Here is a 14,773-nt window from a genome sequence, read left to right on the forward strand (position 1 = left end):
TGTCACATATATTTCACAGTAGAAGATTTTATAAATATCACTGGTCAAACTGAAAACCCAAACATTGTGAAGCTACTGTGAAACAGATTTTCATGAAAATCAAGTGAAAGGGATACCTTTATTTTCTCTGATTTATCTAAAATGTAGGAGGGGAAAAAAAAAACCCAACATCTTCCTTGAAGGACTTTTGTCTGTTATACAATTTACCAACTCTTAAGATTAGTGAAACAATGAGATTACTTTTAAACTTGTTATTGGAGGGAAAGATTGTTCAACAATCTCAAAACAAATATTCAAACTATGATATTAAAATAGTTCAAGAGTTTATGCTTTTTTTTCCCTCTGCAAGTTGCTAGTGATTGTGAATGAAATGGATCAATTTCCGCATGCATCTGTCCAAGCTTTACAATTAGACAAGAAGACTTGCTGTAGACGATTTTACTTAATGGAGGTCACAATAAAAATAATTCAGTTCATCTGATGAGTATTATTTGACTCCTGCTATGGCTCTGTTATTCCTACCGAGAGTCTAAACTTGCATGATACCAACACTTTTAAAGTTTTACGTATGTAGAGCTGTGTTATGGCTTCCAAATAATCAGGTTTAGAAATGGAATCAGGAATTGAATGTCTCTTGAATTTGCAGAAATTCTTGGCTTGCTAGGAAGAAATAATTTTAATAAAAATAAATCCTGCTTATTCATGTTTTCAGTATTATCAATGGTTTTGCACTGCCACTGAAAGCAGAACACAAACAGTTCCTTATGAAAGTTCTGATTCCCATGCATACTGCAAAGGGATTAGCTTTGTTTCATGCGCAGGTAAGCTTTTGCTTGTTTTTAAGAGTGGTGGGGGTTTTTTGTATTTGCATTGAAACTAATGAAATTTAGAGCAGTATATGTTATAATATCAATATTCCAAAATACTTGCAAATTCAGTCACTTATTTTTTAAAGATCTTTCAAATCTTCTGTCTAAATGTTAATTTCTGAGACCATGTTTAGCATATATTAAAAGTGAAAGAATATAACAGTGAGTCAAAATCATGTCAACTGGAGCGGGAAGCTTCTTTTGCTTGCTAGTCTTGTCACACTTTAAGCTTCATTTAATCCCAGGACCTCTTTCTGTTATCATTTCCTTTATGTAACCTAAATGCTGTGTATAAAGGAACCTAGAGTATGGCCAGGTACTTATTTCAGAAGTGCTTTGTTATTTCTAAAACCATTCCAGTGATGGAGAGGCGGGGAGAATGTTAGATATAAATGGCAGAAACGTATAGTAGCTCTCCGGATCAGCTAGAAATTATGTAGAACCATGACACGCTGTCAGAATGCTGCAGTTCTGCATTTGGCTTCCATCCTTACACTTTGCACAGACGTTCAGCATTCTGTTTGAGGAATAATGTATATCCTTTCCAGACATATGGCACTTGAGTATTGAATACATTTGATGCAAACTTGCAAGTAATTCTACTGTGGCTAATTAAAAACTTGCTTTGTTAACTTAGCTCACTAGTACAGCTCCTTATAGACTAAAGATACAACGAAATGAGTTTCTAATTAAAGTGAAATTATTATGACTATAAAGCCTACACACAGGATCAAGACAAGAGCTCAGTTAATTCCTAATTCTCCTATAAAATTTTAATTTAATTAAATCACTTGTCCTTGTGGTTTATTACTATACAATAGGCTGCTCCATGGAATGAGTCAGTGATGTGAAAGAGAGCAGTTGTTTGCCAAAGGTATTCTCATGGATAGATAAGTCCAGCAAGCTGTCCTTTTTCTGTGATGTGTTAAATCCAGTTTGTCAGTACCTGAAAGGGTCCTGTAGCTGAAAGTAGCGTTTAGTTTAACCAGGCTACTCAGCTGTCCCTTCATAAGCCACCAGTGCCACGTGCAGTTTCAGCACCGTGTGTTTCTGGGTTTGGATTATCCTGAAGGTATAAATCAGCATTAAATCTGCTTTGCAGTCAGGAGTAGCCTGGTTGCTTTGTTGCTACAGCACAGGTTTAGCCTATCCTTAAAAGTGAAAGCCTTAAAGCTGAATTAAGTTTGAGCCTTTGTGTCTTCGAACAATAAAGCATTACTGTACAATATATATAAAATGGGATTTTATTGAGATTAATGTGTGACATTCATTATTTTTTGAATCTGCACATATGCATCCTTAGCCTAAGGGTAAACAAAATAAATTAGACATGTAATTACAGCATTATAATTGCCTGCTTTGGGATAACAGAATTAAAAAAAAAAATGGAAAGGTAATGCTTGTAATGCATCCTAAGTATTGGAAGCGTACATGTGTTACATGTAAATAACTTTAGTCTTTGCTTTATACTGTGACATGAAAAATGCTGTGACTTCTTAAAATCAGTCTACTGCAGTAATAGGGTTAGTGTATGGTTTCTGTACTGGGCAGAGGGATGATTGCTGTGTTACTTAACAAAGTGCTAAGTAACTAAACAATAAGTACTTACATAACATGTGATATCACAGCTTGGCCTGAGAAGACCCCTGGACAGGAATCCCTGGAGGCTGGGAGAGCCAGTGGCTTTACCAGCGTGTGCTTCCCTACTGGTGCCACTGGCACTGGGTGCTGGGGACAGGATGCTCAGCTGGACAGGTGCTCCCTGGTCCCTCCTGGCCATGGGATGCGTTGAAACTCTTTCACCTGGAATCTTACCGCTGGATCTTGTGTGTTGTAGATCTCTAGTACTCGTGGGTGCTCAGTCACACCTGTTTGAAACTTTTTTGACGGAAAGCGTGACCTTTTTTAGCCCAATATAGATGTTTGAGAATGATAACTTTGTCATGTTAATACAGGAATTGATGTTGAAAAAAATCTGTCTGGATACTGGATCTGAGTTAGGGAAATATCTGTCAAGCTTAAAAGTAATTTTCTTCTCGGATTAAAGAATTGAAGATTTTTGGTATGCAGGAGGTTTTTGTAAGATAGAGCAGGCCTTGTATATCTTGCTGCTTCAATTGCTGTTTTGTTTAGTTTGGAAGAATTTAAAATGGCTGTGTAGGGGTGTTTTGGGTTGAGTTCCCCACCTCATTTTCCCTCTAGATCTGAAGTACTTCCATTATAAGCTGTGATGTTTAGTTATGCTGCAATGTCTAAACAGTGTCTGTTTAACCTAAATAATCTTATGACTTGTTCCAGCTCGCCTATTGTGTCGTACAGTTCCTGGAAAAAGATACAACTTTAACAGAGCCTGTAAGTGTTTTTCAATTGAATGTTCTTCTGTTATTAATTTCAGCTAAATATTGCAGTGTAACTTGTTAGAATTGTATAGCATTGCTACCTGTGCTGTCTTGATCAATGATTAATAGATGTTTTTTGGAAAAAAAAAAAATCTAGGACAGTTTTGAAGAAAATTCTGGGTTTGCAAATGCAGTTATCGCTAACCTGTGGCCAAGATAGAGCACAAATTTAAATCAAAGTTTGAACCACTGATATTGTGTAAATTACCTCATATGAGAAAGCATGTAACAACTGTATTTCCTCCTGAGAAGAACTCAAACTTCATTATTTTTGGTGCTGATGACTTGTACCTAGTCACTGCATAAAATTGGAGTATTTCAGCGAATAAACAATCCCGAAATAAAAGTTGGAAAAGAGCACTTTATTTAGACAGAAGGAACTCTGAAGTTCCAAATGCGATGTTTCTGTTCTGTCTCTTCGGTTACGGGGGTGGCTCTTGGCAGTGACCACACAGGTGCTGCAGGCTGCAGTGGCTTTGCCAGGCTGGATCTCCCGTGATACGCACTGACAGCTCGGCTCCCAGCTGGGTCTGCAGCGCGCCAGGCAGGGGCTGCGGCAATGCCCCTGAACAGGGATGTAGGCTCGGGGCAGCGCGGCAGCTCGTGGGGACATGGTGTCAGACCAGCTACAACAGAAACTGGTTTCAGTTGCACTATCAGAAATATTTATGTTAGGGTTATGTTGATATTGAAATACTTTATCCCTTTTTGTGGCAGAAAAATGAAGAGCTTGTGCAAAATATAATTTTTTTCTATAAAGAAAAAAAGATAAACAGCTTTGTGGAGATAACGTAGATCTTCACCAATCTTTCAGTGGAAGCTTGTTTTCTGCACAGCCACTGAAGTACTGATGTTCCTCATCAGAAGAAAAGTTATTCTGTAGGTGGTGGAAGCTGGTTAACCTTACTATAAATTTGGCTTGTCTGCTTGAAGCATCTTCTTTCCCCGTGCACTGCAGTGTTGCCAGCTACACTGGTCAATGGGCTTATTTTGTTGGATAGGGTGAGGAGGAAGGAATCATGTAAGCCTAATTCCTTAAGCCAAGCAACAAAACAACCCAGGCATGTTGACTTGTGAGCAGAAAATGTGTAGTATCACATAAAAGCGTGGTAGATTGAATGAAGTTACAATGTGACAAAGTCAGAGCTTCCTGATGTGAATTTACAGAACTGTGAAACAGGATCCAAGCCCAGGCTTTGAAGGAGGCAGGGCTTTTGAAGTAGGAGTGCCATAGTGCAGTTCTGAGATTTCGTCTAGACTACAGTATATACAATTCTGATTGCCTCTTAATCGGTAAAGATTAATTCAGAATGGGGAAGATACAAAAACTCGCTGCAGAGTCACTGCGTGTGCTTGCTTTGGTCCTTACTCTGTGTGTATAGTAAAATAGGCTTTATAAAGGAGTAAAAGTCAATAAGATAAGAAGTGAAGCTTTAAGAAACTTTCTGAAATGCTTGAAAAGTAAACGTTAAAATTTGGAGCAACCGATGAGACAGCGTTTGGAAATTTTTTTGGCTTTAGGTCAAGTAATATTTTAAGAACTCCATCAGAAGGCTGTCTTCAGGGGTACCTTACTGTTATTTTTCTGACAGGAATTGTCATTCAGGGTCAATTTAGAGGACATTCAATCCAAGCTCTTGTAACTATGGTAGTCTGCCTTAGGTCAGGCCTGATGTTTGCAGGGCTGACAAGAAGAGTTTGTTACCTAACCCTGCTAAGTGCAGTGGCCTTTACATTGATGAAGTCAGTCTCAACAGTAGACCTTATACATAAGAAATGTATGTCTTCTAGCAGGTGCTTGCTGTTGTAAGTCAGCTTTGTGGGAATTTTGCAGCTCAGGATGAATTATTAATCTTAAGGGTTTTCTGTAGGAAGAGCAGCAGGAATTGAGATCTGCATTCCTGTTGAATATTTCTTTGAATAAAATTTTTGAACATAAATGTGCGTGTATCACCTTTTTAATAGGAAAACATAGTCAAACTAGAAACTGATACTCTCTGAGGAGCAAGCAATAGGTATCTTGTTGAGATCTGCACTGTTATACTCAGAACATGCCATTTCTTTATCAACTTGAGAATATGAGTCTGTGTAGTGAAGTATACTCAACACTCTTAAACTAGCAAGTGCTGGAAACTGGACTCTTCCAGCTAACTATTTTATGATTTTGAGACCGGTAAATTCATGCTCCAGTTTGGGAGGTTCTCGCAGCTTTTCTTTGGGCAAATATGCTTCTCTGAATTTTTTTGGCTTACTTGCATTGTTCTGGGGGAAGGGAAGGTGTCAGCAGAATGAGCTATTATTTCTGTTAAATGTTCAGGATTGTTCTTTAAAAATACAAAATCTCAATACTATATATCTGAGTGCTTCATTTACAAGCTAATTGACAGAAAATGGCCCTAGGTTTAAAATATGTTTACATAGACTACTTTAAATTGTGAATCTAGAGTATAATTGATGCCAGTCTGACTGCTGGAGGCTGGAACAGAAGCAGGTAAGTGAAGGACTCCCCAGACCACGTAATTCCCCCCACTTAAATGGGGGAAGCTCAGACACTTGTTGCTCCTGTCACTGTGCCATGTGCCCCAGCTCCTTTGCTCTGTCCGGGGAGGCGGGAGGGAGCTTGGCCTCTGGGGGCCGGGCTGCAAAATTGTCACTGGCATGGGCCGACCCAGGCCTTCTGCTCCTTCAGCAGCTGCCAGGTGATTGCGCCACTGTACTCGGCACTGGTGAGGCTGCACCTTGAATACTGTGTTCAGTTTTGGGCCACTCGTCCTAAGAAGGACATTGAGGTGCTGGAGAGAGTTCAGAGGAGAGTGATGAGGCTGGTGAGGGGTCTGGAGCACAAGTCTGATGAGGAGCAGCTGAGGGAACTGAGGCTGTTGAGCCTGGAGAAAAGGAGGCTGAGGGGAGACCTTATCGCTGTCTACAACTACCTGAAAGGAGGTTGGAGCATGGAGGGGGTTGGGCTCTTCTCCCAGGTACCAAGTGACAGGACAAGAGGAAATGGGCTCAAGTTGCACCAGGGGAGATTTAGATTGGATATTAGGAAAAAGCTCTTCACAGAAAGGGTTGTCAGGCACTGGAACAGGCTGCCCAGGGAAGTGGTGGAGTCACCATCCCTGGAGGTGTTTAAAAGGCATTTAGACGAGGTTCTTAGGGACGTGGTTCAGTGCTAGAGTTAGGTTATGGTTGGACTCGGCGATTCTGAGGGTCTCTTCCAGCCATAATCATTCTATGATGGTCTTTAGTGTTTCAGCTGTCTGTATCCTTCAGCCAGCTGGGTAGAACCGTGTGGTTGGGGATCTCTAAGGGATTAGTTCTTTCCATGTAACCTACTTTATTTTGTGGATTTGAGCATGGGAGTTCACCGGCTGCCTGAGGTTTCTGCATTTGCTCTGTGTCATTTGAAGTGACATTCAGTTTTGTAGTAGCAGGATGTGTCTGTATCCTAGGATAAAAACTTGTGGGCACTTAAAATCATATTAACTGTTTCCCTGGAAAGTCACTTTTGATAGTACACATAGTTGTGAATAAAACAGACAGCTGGGAAGCTGGAAAAAAAAACCAGCTTGGCAAAAATCAAACATGGAAGGTATTCAAATAGTTGAGGAAGCTTTACCCTTGGATTATGATCAATTAGATGCTGTTGTATCATAAAAATAGAGATCTCTTCCTCAGAATTAAAGTTTATAAGGCTCCGAGAATGTTTCTGCTTCTGAAACATCCAGTTACAGCTTTTCTTTGTTTTTAACCAGCATTAATTTTGTAATTTTGCTGCCATGCCAGATGTTTGTTTCTAGGAAACAGGCCTCCAGCCTTTGTTTGTTGTGTGGTTATCCCCCCCCCTTTCCTCTTGGGGGCTGTAGTTTCTAATTAAGTTTCCTGAAGGATTTTTTCCAGTCTTGTGTAAGATAGTTTCCAATGTAGATACCGAAATGCATTTTCTCTGTAAGTTCACTTTTTTTTTTGTAGTTTCCAGTCTTTAGCATTTCAAATTCTAGAAAAAAATGAAGTGGTAGTAGAGGCTGTGGTTCCTCGTAGTCAGTGCACACCACTTGCTCTTGGGCTTCAAACCTTGATGCCAAGACAGGTGCTCCCCAAAGTATGGATGAGTAAATGGCAAACAAATATTGTGGGGAATCTCGCTACAGGGGACTTCACTTCATTTTGTGACACTTTGATGTTATCAACATCCTATCAGTTAATGTGTGCAGTGGCATGGGAGCAGAGTGTGAATGGATAATCAAAGAAATACGGGTCTAAATTATTCTCATAGCCTAAACAAGATAAATATTTAAATGAGACAGCACAGTATTTATTTTTGGTGGAACTACATCTAGCTGTATTTAGTTTGCTTTTCCTTAACCCAATGAAAAATAGTACTTTTTTTTTTTTTCTTTAATCTTATCAAATATATAATGGAACCTTTTTTCTGCTTTGACTTGTGTTTTTAATACAGGTAATCAGAGGACTGCTCAAATTTTGGCCAAAAACTTGCAGTCAGAAAGAGGTTGGTTTTGTCTCTTGTTTCTGGTGTTTGCTGTGATGTAAAATGGAGTGCGGGCTCTGCTGGGCTTTTCAGGAGACTTTGCAGGAAAACGTGCAGTTCTTGAAGCTTCTTGAGGTGCTCATCTTCGTCATGCAACTCAGTGCAACTGCTTTAGATGTCTGTTCTTAATATGGTGTTACTATGTTAAAATTATATTAAAAGTTGCATTCTAATTAAGATATTGTCTAGAGAAACAGTTTTTCAAGGTGAGAAGTATGTTAGGAGATACAGAGCAGGTAGGAGGTGGCCATCTGCAATGTGACACAGACTTAGCAACTGAGATACCGAATAAGTGTCTGGTAAAGCATACATACATTCTTTTGCTGCTGTATAAAAATAACTTTGAATGGTCTTTGGGAAATGCTTTTTTCTTGTTTCTTCTATGTAGTTAAAATGAGTATAAAAATCAGGAGTTTGATTTATGCCACCAGAAGCCGCCCTTCCAGCTCTTTAGAAGTGGGGTCCCTTAACACTGTTGTCCCTGTTTGTGAGTGGTGTTGAATTTTTCTGTGCCACGTACCTTGTGTTCTGCTGGTTGTAATTTAAAACGGGAATTAACTATTTATCATTTCAAAAGCTCCCTTGGAGATCTCAGATAATGGTAACCTCTGCAGCCATTCTTGAAGAAATAACATGTTCTAGGATTTATTTTAACTGTAAAAAACCATATTCTGCAGAAGTTCTGTGACGTGTTTAGAGCAGGTACACAAAAGAAGAAATTCAAGGTGAGAGCAGAAACCTGGTCACTGAAACTGATGATTAGATTCTTTCAGGCTGCACAAAACCTGTGGATGTCTAATGCATTGTAATTACAGACAGTGTTCCTTGCGGGAGTCATGACTCATGTATAAGCTGTATTTTGTTTGATTCTGTTTACAGTGGCCATAGCAAACATTCTTATACTTTTTGATATATTTCTTTTATACAAACAGGTCATGTTTTTAGGTGAAATTGAAGAAATCTTAGATGTAATAGAACCGACGCAATTCAAAAAAATAGAAGAGCCTTTATTTAAGCAAATATCCAAGTGTGTGTCAAGTTCACATTTTCAGGTAAAAAAAATATATATATATCTTAAAAAATCACTTGTAGTGATTTATTTTGTGTCTGTTGACCCCTAAACTCTGTATTTCAGGTTGCAGAGCGAGCTTTGTACTTCTGGAATAATGAATATATTCTTAGCCTGATTGAGGAGAATATTGATAAAATTCTACCAATTATGTTTGGCAGTTTATACAAGATCTCCAAAGAACACTGGAATCCGTATGTAACGTTTAACTTTATCTGTAGTACCATAAATAAGTTGTCCACTGTTTCAGATTTGTATTTTAAGCTTGTAAATATGACTTCATTTTTACTTAAATCTGATGAAATCAGTGAGATTATGGGTGCTAAAACAGATGTAATTTTCAGCTATATTTTGCGTTCACTGTCTGCATTGTTATGATGGAGATCTGGAACTTACTGAAAAAGTATGAGGAAATCGGATGATGGTCTTCATACTATACTCACATTTAATCTTATGCGTTAGTTAAAAATGCAAGTTAATACTACTTAAAGCAAAACAATTTCCAGGGGATGCTTCTGCTGCAGTTATGCTTTAAGTAGTAAAGTTAAAGTTAAGTCCTTTACTACTTCAGATGAATAAAATTCTGTCAGTGTCTTTGTGTAAGTAGTTACTGTTACCTGGTGAAGTAAGGAGGAAAGATACTATTGGAGAAGAGCAATGCCTACCACTATGAAGTGTGGTAGGAATGACAAATGAGCAACTATTTCATTTTATATGTAATGCCACAAGTTAAATATTAGTATTTCTACATCATGTTTGAAGGCAGCAGTAACTACATTGAAATACTAGGAAGCAAAGTTTGCTCGTCTCCACCATCCCAAATTGAAGTTGCAAATGAGTTTGCAGCAAGTAAAGCTCTCACAAAAGCCAGGATAGGCAGGAGATTCCTGCAGCGTTTCAGTAAATCCAGTGTCCTGTTCCAAGCTCTCAGAAGCTCTGAAATTATTCTGAGTTTATCTAGATGGTATGTCTAGTTGCAAATGTATCAGCTGAGACTGAATATAAATTTTGGAGATCTAGTTCTTGGAGCATGAATAGTACTTGGGACCTCAACCAGTTTGGAAGATGTCCTTCTCTACCTTGCAACAGACTAGAGGTGGCTCTTTATAAGGGAAGTAAAAGGCACAGGGTAACTGTATGGACACAGAAATCTAACCCTTTGTTTTTAAACTGTTTTGGATGGGCTTATATCCATCTAGCGGTTTGTAGACTTAACTACTTGCTCAAAATCCAGCTTTTCTTCTCAGAAAATCAAAATTCCAAAAAAGCTTTTGTCTTCAAGCCATGTGAAAGTCAGCGTTCAAAAAGAAAAGCTGCATAGACAGGTGAAGCGTTTGCTGTGTTTTGACTGAGCGTGAGGCCTCTGACCAAGAGCTGGGAGATTTCCTAGTGCCACAGCGGGCAGAGTGGACCAAAAAGGCAAACTTGGTCCTTTGGTTACTTTGCAGATTTTTACTTGTGCTCATTTTCAAGGCCACGAGACTGCAGAGCCCCCCTGCCCCACAGCCCTAGTCACGGCTGCTGTGTGAAGGGGGAGCTGCCAGCCCAGGGAGAAGATGGGGATGACATTTTACCTGCTTTTTAAAATTAGTGTTGAGCTTAATGAAAGGCACCTTAAAATGTTTAATTTGATTGCTATTTCTGTGTCTAATTGAGAGTGGGCTTAAAGGAGATACCTGAAATGTTTTTTAACTTATTGAAATATGAGTGCCTTCACAAAAATTAGAGTAACACCGAACATGGAAATACAGCCAGTCATTTAAGACACAGCCAGTGTTGCTCAAGCTCTTCAGTTTCTTAAAGCAACTGAGATACTGAAACTGTTGTCTGATGTTGTCAGTTCAGTTCTCTAGTGGGGTATATGCAGCGAAGTATCTGCTGCCCAGAAATGCTTCTGGGAGAGCTTTTAGTAGCTGTATTAACCCACACACCTGTGGTTCCTCTGCTGCACTCTTTTGCCCAGTCTTGAAGCTATTAGCCAGAAGTTTATTCTTCTAGACTCTCACATTTCATTACTCAAATCTTAAATTGTTTTTAAACGTGGCTTATTAAATGTTAACATAAATGAATGGCTTTGTAGTACAGCCACAGTACTATTATGTCTTGTGCAATTACAAGAGTTAGGAATTTAATTAGACGCTTCAAAAAAATGTTTAAATATGCATTTTACTAATTTACAAAGGACACTATAGTAAAGGATTTTGTGTCAGAAAGTCACTGACCTTACAGTAGTATCTTAAATAAGAAGCTCGGAGTTAAAAAAATAAAGGATGCTTTTTTACTGAAGTTAATTTTGTGTTAAGTAATTCTAATGAATGTGTTTCTTCTGTTCTAGAACTATAGTGGCACTGGTATATAATGTGCTGAAAACCCTGATGGAAATGAATGGCAAGCTCTTTGATGAACTTACAAGCTCATATAAAGCAGAAAGGCAAAGGTACTGGTATTTTTCTTCCAAATGCATGTTGATGAATACAGATCTAAAATGTACCAGCTGAAAAGAAACAACTTCACTCTTGTGGCTGTGGGGTTCTGTAGTGGAAATGCTCAGCAGATGCTGGCTCTGGGTGCCACTCGAGTATGCAGCACCCACGCAGGTGTGGGGCAGCTCTGGGGTGGAAGCTGAAGACCGTGAAGGCTGCAGGATGTGGCAGCGCTGGGTTAACAGTTGGACTCGATGATCTTAAAGGTCTTTTCCAACCAACACCATTCTACGAAGGCCCCATCCCCTTGTCCTGCCTGGGAAAACTGGGCTCAGCTGCTGCTGCTGCGAGGGGCTGCCTGGTGCCGGCTCTGCCTGGTGCCGGCTCTGCCTGGTGCCAGCTCTGCTGCTTCGGGGGTGTTGTCCGAAGGAAGCTGAGCTGCAGAATCTCTCACGCAGCTCAGCTAAAATTTCTCGTATCCTCCCAAGCGGGAAGGTTGAAGAGGAAGCAGGGCACACGTTATCCTGAGCCAGCTGAGACCCCATGCTGTGTCTCCTTTCAATAGCTGTGCTTTTCTCCCCAAAAGATGCTCGGTCCCTTAAGTTGTTTGCATGTGATAAAGCATCTCCTTAGAATTGCAGTCATCTGTGCAGGGCCACACTACAGCAGTTGTCTGAGTTTGCTGGAGCAAAGTTGCAGTTTTACCACTAACCGTTCCCAATTTGTATGCTCGCTTTTTAATAGAGGAAAACGTAATTGCCTCTAAAAGTAGCTTTGGAGAAAAACTTAAACTAGATGTAAATGGTGGTTGTTAATTAACTGGATCTCCACATGACACTTAAAACACATCTGAAATTGATATTTCACTCTTTGTTTCACAGAGAGAAAAAGAAAGAATTGGAACGTGAAGAGTTGTGGAGAAAGCTGGAGGAGTTAAAGCTTAAGAAGGCTATGGTAGAAAAACAGAACAGCACTCACAATGTGCTAAATGCACACAATACAAGTGCCAAATAAAAGAAATTACCACCTCTACTCGGCAGACATACTTTTTTGTACCCTTTTGAAATGCATAAGGATTTGCAAAAGAAACCTCATCAGTATAATAGAAACAGCCATTTTTTTTCTCTGGCAAATGTAAAGATTTGAATTTCAATACAGCAGTTAAGTGATGTCATTACCACAGCATATTGTAAATTTGTCTAATTATTGATATACTGTCACTTCCAACGTTTCATAGAACTGAATTATCATTGTTAATGAGTGAAATCATTACGGGAGTGGTGAGAATTATGACTTGAATTTTTGATTGTGTTGCACATAGGTGGTATAGTTTGCTATGTACATTTTTTTCCTTGTTTTATATGTGCTTTTCACATCGCTGCATACTTTGGTTAAGATTATAGAAAGGCTTCTAGTTGTGCTGTATTTTCTCAAATAAAACCAAGGTACGTTACCAGTAACTTGGGATATTCAGAGTATGTGCCCCTTACAGCACTGAAAGGAACTTGGCTGTGGTGCTGTCCTTGGATTCAGATTTAACACTTACCTTAGACTGAGGCTGAACAGGCTAGGGTGGTCCATGTGTCTGACCTACCACATGGTGAGTGCCTCTACCCCATTCTCGCTGCCTTTTGGTCCTGGGCTGCTTAGAGACTTCCTCCTGCTGCAGCTGAGGATGGAGCTTCCTCCAGAGAGCCCATCAATGATGCTCCTCATCAGCCCAAGGGTGCCCTGCAGAGTAGTGCAGGTCTCCTAGAGACCATCGTGGATGTTTCTGCGTTAGTTTTAGCATCTCATTGACTGAAGAATAAGACCAAAATTGGGATGAATTTTTTTTTTTTTAGTAAGGAGGGAAGGATGTAAAGAGCGAGTTCCTTGTTTTATTTAAAGAAAATACAGTCTGTTTCTTAAAGGTGAAAAGTTGACAATAGAAGTCTTGTCTGTTTACTTGATCAAGTATTTTTCACATCTTTTATCAGAGTACCATTCCAATCTCTTAAATTGCAGTCGTGTGGAAAACTTTTGTAATGAAAGATCTTTGGGGAATTGAGCAGCATTCAATAAAGTCTTTATGTTTGTATTTAGTGCTGTATATCACATCTTTGTGTTTATAAAGACCAGGAGAACTAGAATGGCTTTAACAACCAACCTGTTAACCGCACATGCGTCTGAATTACCTGGGGCTTTTCAGAGAGGGGCACAAGTGCAGGAGGCACAGGCTGCTGGGCTTTCATTTTTGCCAGCAGGGCAGAAGCTCCCCTTGGCTCTGTGTGGTACAAGCTCAGGCAGGTGTGTGTCCTGGGCTCGTCTTACCTATTGCTTGGCTGGTTTTCTGACTTCACTCGGTTTCCTGGGGGGAAAATATCTTTACTGTGCTGTTTCAGTTGCCTTTATTACACTTTTTTTGTTACTTCATTTTCTTTGTCTCCCAAGTAGTTGTGTTTCACAGAGGAAATGGGAATAACACTGCCTGAAGTGACTTCCACTAGCTCTGTCTGATCAAAACCAAGAAGTTGCTACTCTCTACATGTCAGTTTTACATGAAAAGGCTACATAATCAGCTCACCAAAGTAGATTCTGCCTTGGTAAGTAGCTGCCCAAAATTTTGGGGGGAAAAAAATAATTCACTTTTCATGGTGTTTCTTGAAGTCCTGAAACCAGATGTTGAACACCCTGGGGCCTGCACAGATGTGCTCTGCCAGCTCAGGAGGGAAATCACTGTCATGCAGACACACATTACCTCAGTTTAGTATTTTAGTGTATTTTTTCCGTATAAGAATAAACCCCCCCAATCTAAGATATAAAATATTTTCAGCTGCTCTAAAGTCCAGGTGAAATAAATTATACAGACATTGGGGAATCTTAACACCTTGCAATGGTGCAAAGAACAAGTTGTAGTTGTTATGAGTTGTTAAAGAATTTACAAATATGGACATCAAGAATGAGTAATAGAAAAACAACACTAGCTGTAAGAGGCCATTTCCAACAAATTGTGCAACACTTTGCTATTAGCATCACTCCTATAAATAGACACACAAAAGAAAGGTTTTTTGGCTGGCATCAGGTGGCCTCCTCCAGTAACAATGTTTCCTTATAAAACAAAAAATCTTGATAGCTGAGATGTAGTGACTGAAGTTGATAAATATGGGAATTGCTTTGGAAAAGAAAAAAGTGCATTAAATAGAGCAGAAAGGAGCGCATCCTTTATTTAACCACACCTCCTGCTTAGCCTAGAGCTGGGGCGAAGTTGTCTTCTAGCTCACCTTCTCTGATCTCATTAGCAAAAAAAGAACACAAAATGCAGTAGGATGCATTGGTACCTGATCAAGTTGTTCTTTCTAAATATTTTTGTAAAATCCAAGAAAAAGGTGCTGTAATATCATTTGTTAAAGGAACACTTGGGTGTTTCAGGGAGGAGTTGAGAGCTCAGCTGTCTCTGTACCTACACTTTTGCTCTGGAAATC

The 14,773-nt window shown here is 39.5% G+C and overlaps 1 protein-coding gene across 3 annotated transcripts in view; it reads left to right on the plus strand.

Annotated features, from left to right (window-relative positions):
* The window catches only part of PPP2R5A (protein phosphatase 2 regulatory subunit B'alpha), a 46,722-nt gene extending 33,212 nt beyond the window's left edge, over positions 1–13,510 (plus strand). For all 3 annotated transcript variants that reach the window (XM_080340978.1, XM_080340979.1, XM_080340980.1), the window contains 7 exons: positions 713–821; positions 3,168–3,221; positions 7,728–7,778; positions 8,750–8,869; positions 8,953–9,080; positions 11,222–11,323; positions 12,191–13,510. In XM_080340978.1, coding sequence (XP_080197104.1) covers positions 713–821; positions 3,168–3,221; positions 7,728–7,778; positions 8,750–8,869; positions 8,953–9,080; positions 11,222–11,323; positions 12,191–12,323 — 697 coding nt within the window. In that variant the 3' untranslated portion in view covers positions 12,324–13,510. The remainder of the gene's footprint in view (positions 1–712; positions 822–3,167; positions 3,222–7,727; positions 7,779–8,749; positions 8,870–8,952; positions 9,081–11,221; positions 11,324–12,190) is intronic.
* Positions 13,511–14,773: the final 1,263 nt, after the last annotated feature.

Source organism: Nesoenas mayeri, assembly GCF_963082525.1.
Source record: "Nesoenas mayeri genome assembly, chromosome: 3".
NCBI lineage: Eukaryota > Metazoa > Chordata > Aves > Columbiformes > Columbidae > Nesoenas > Nesoenas mayeri.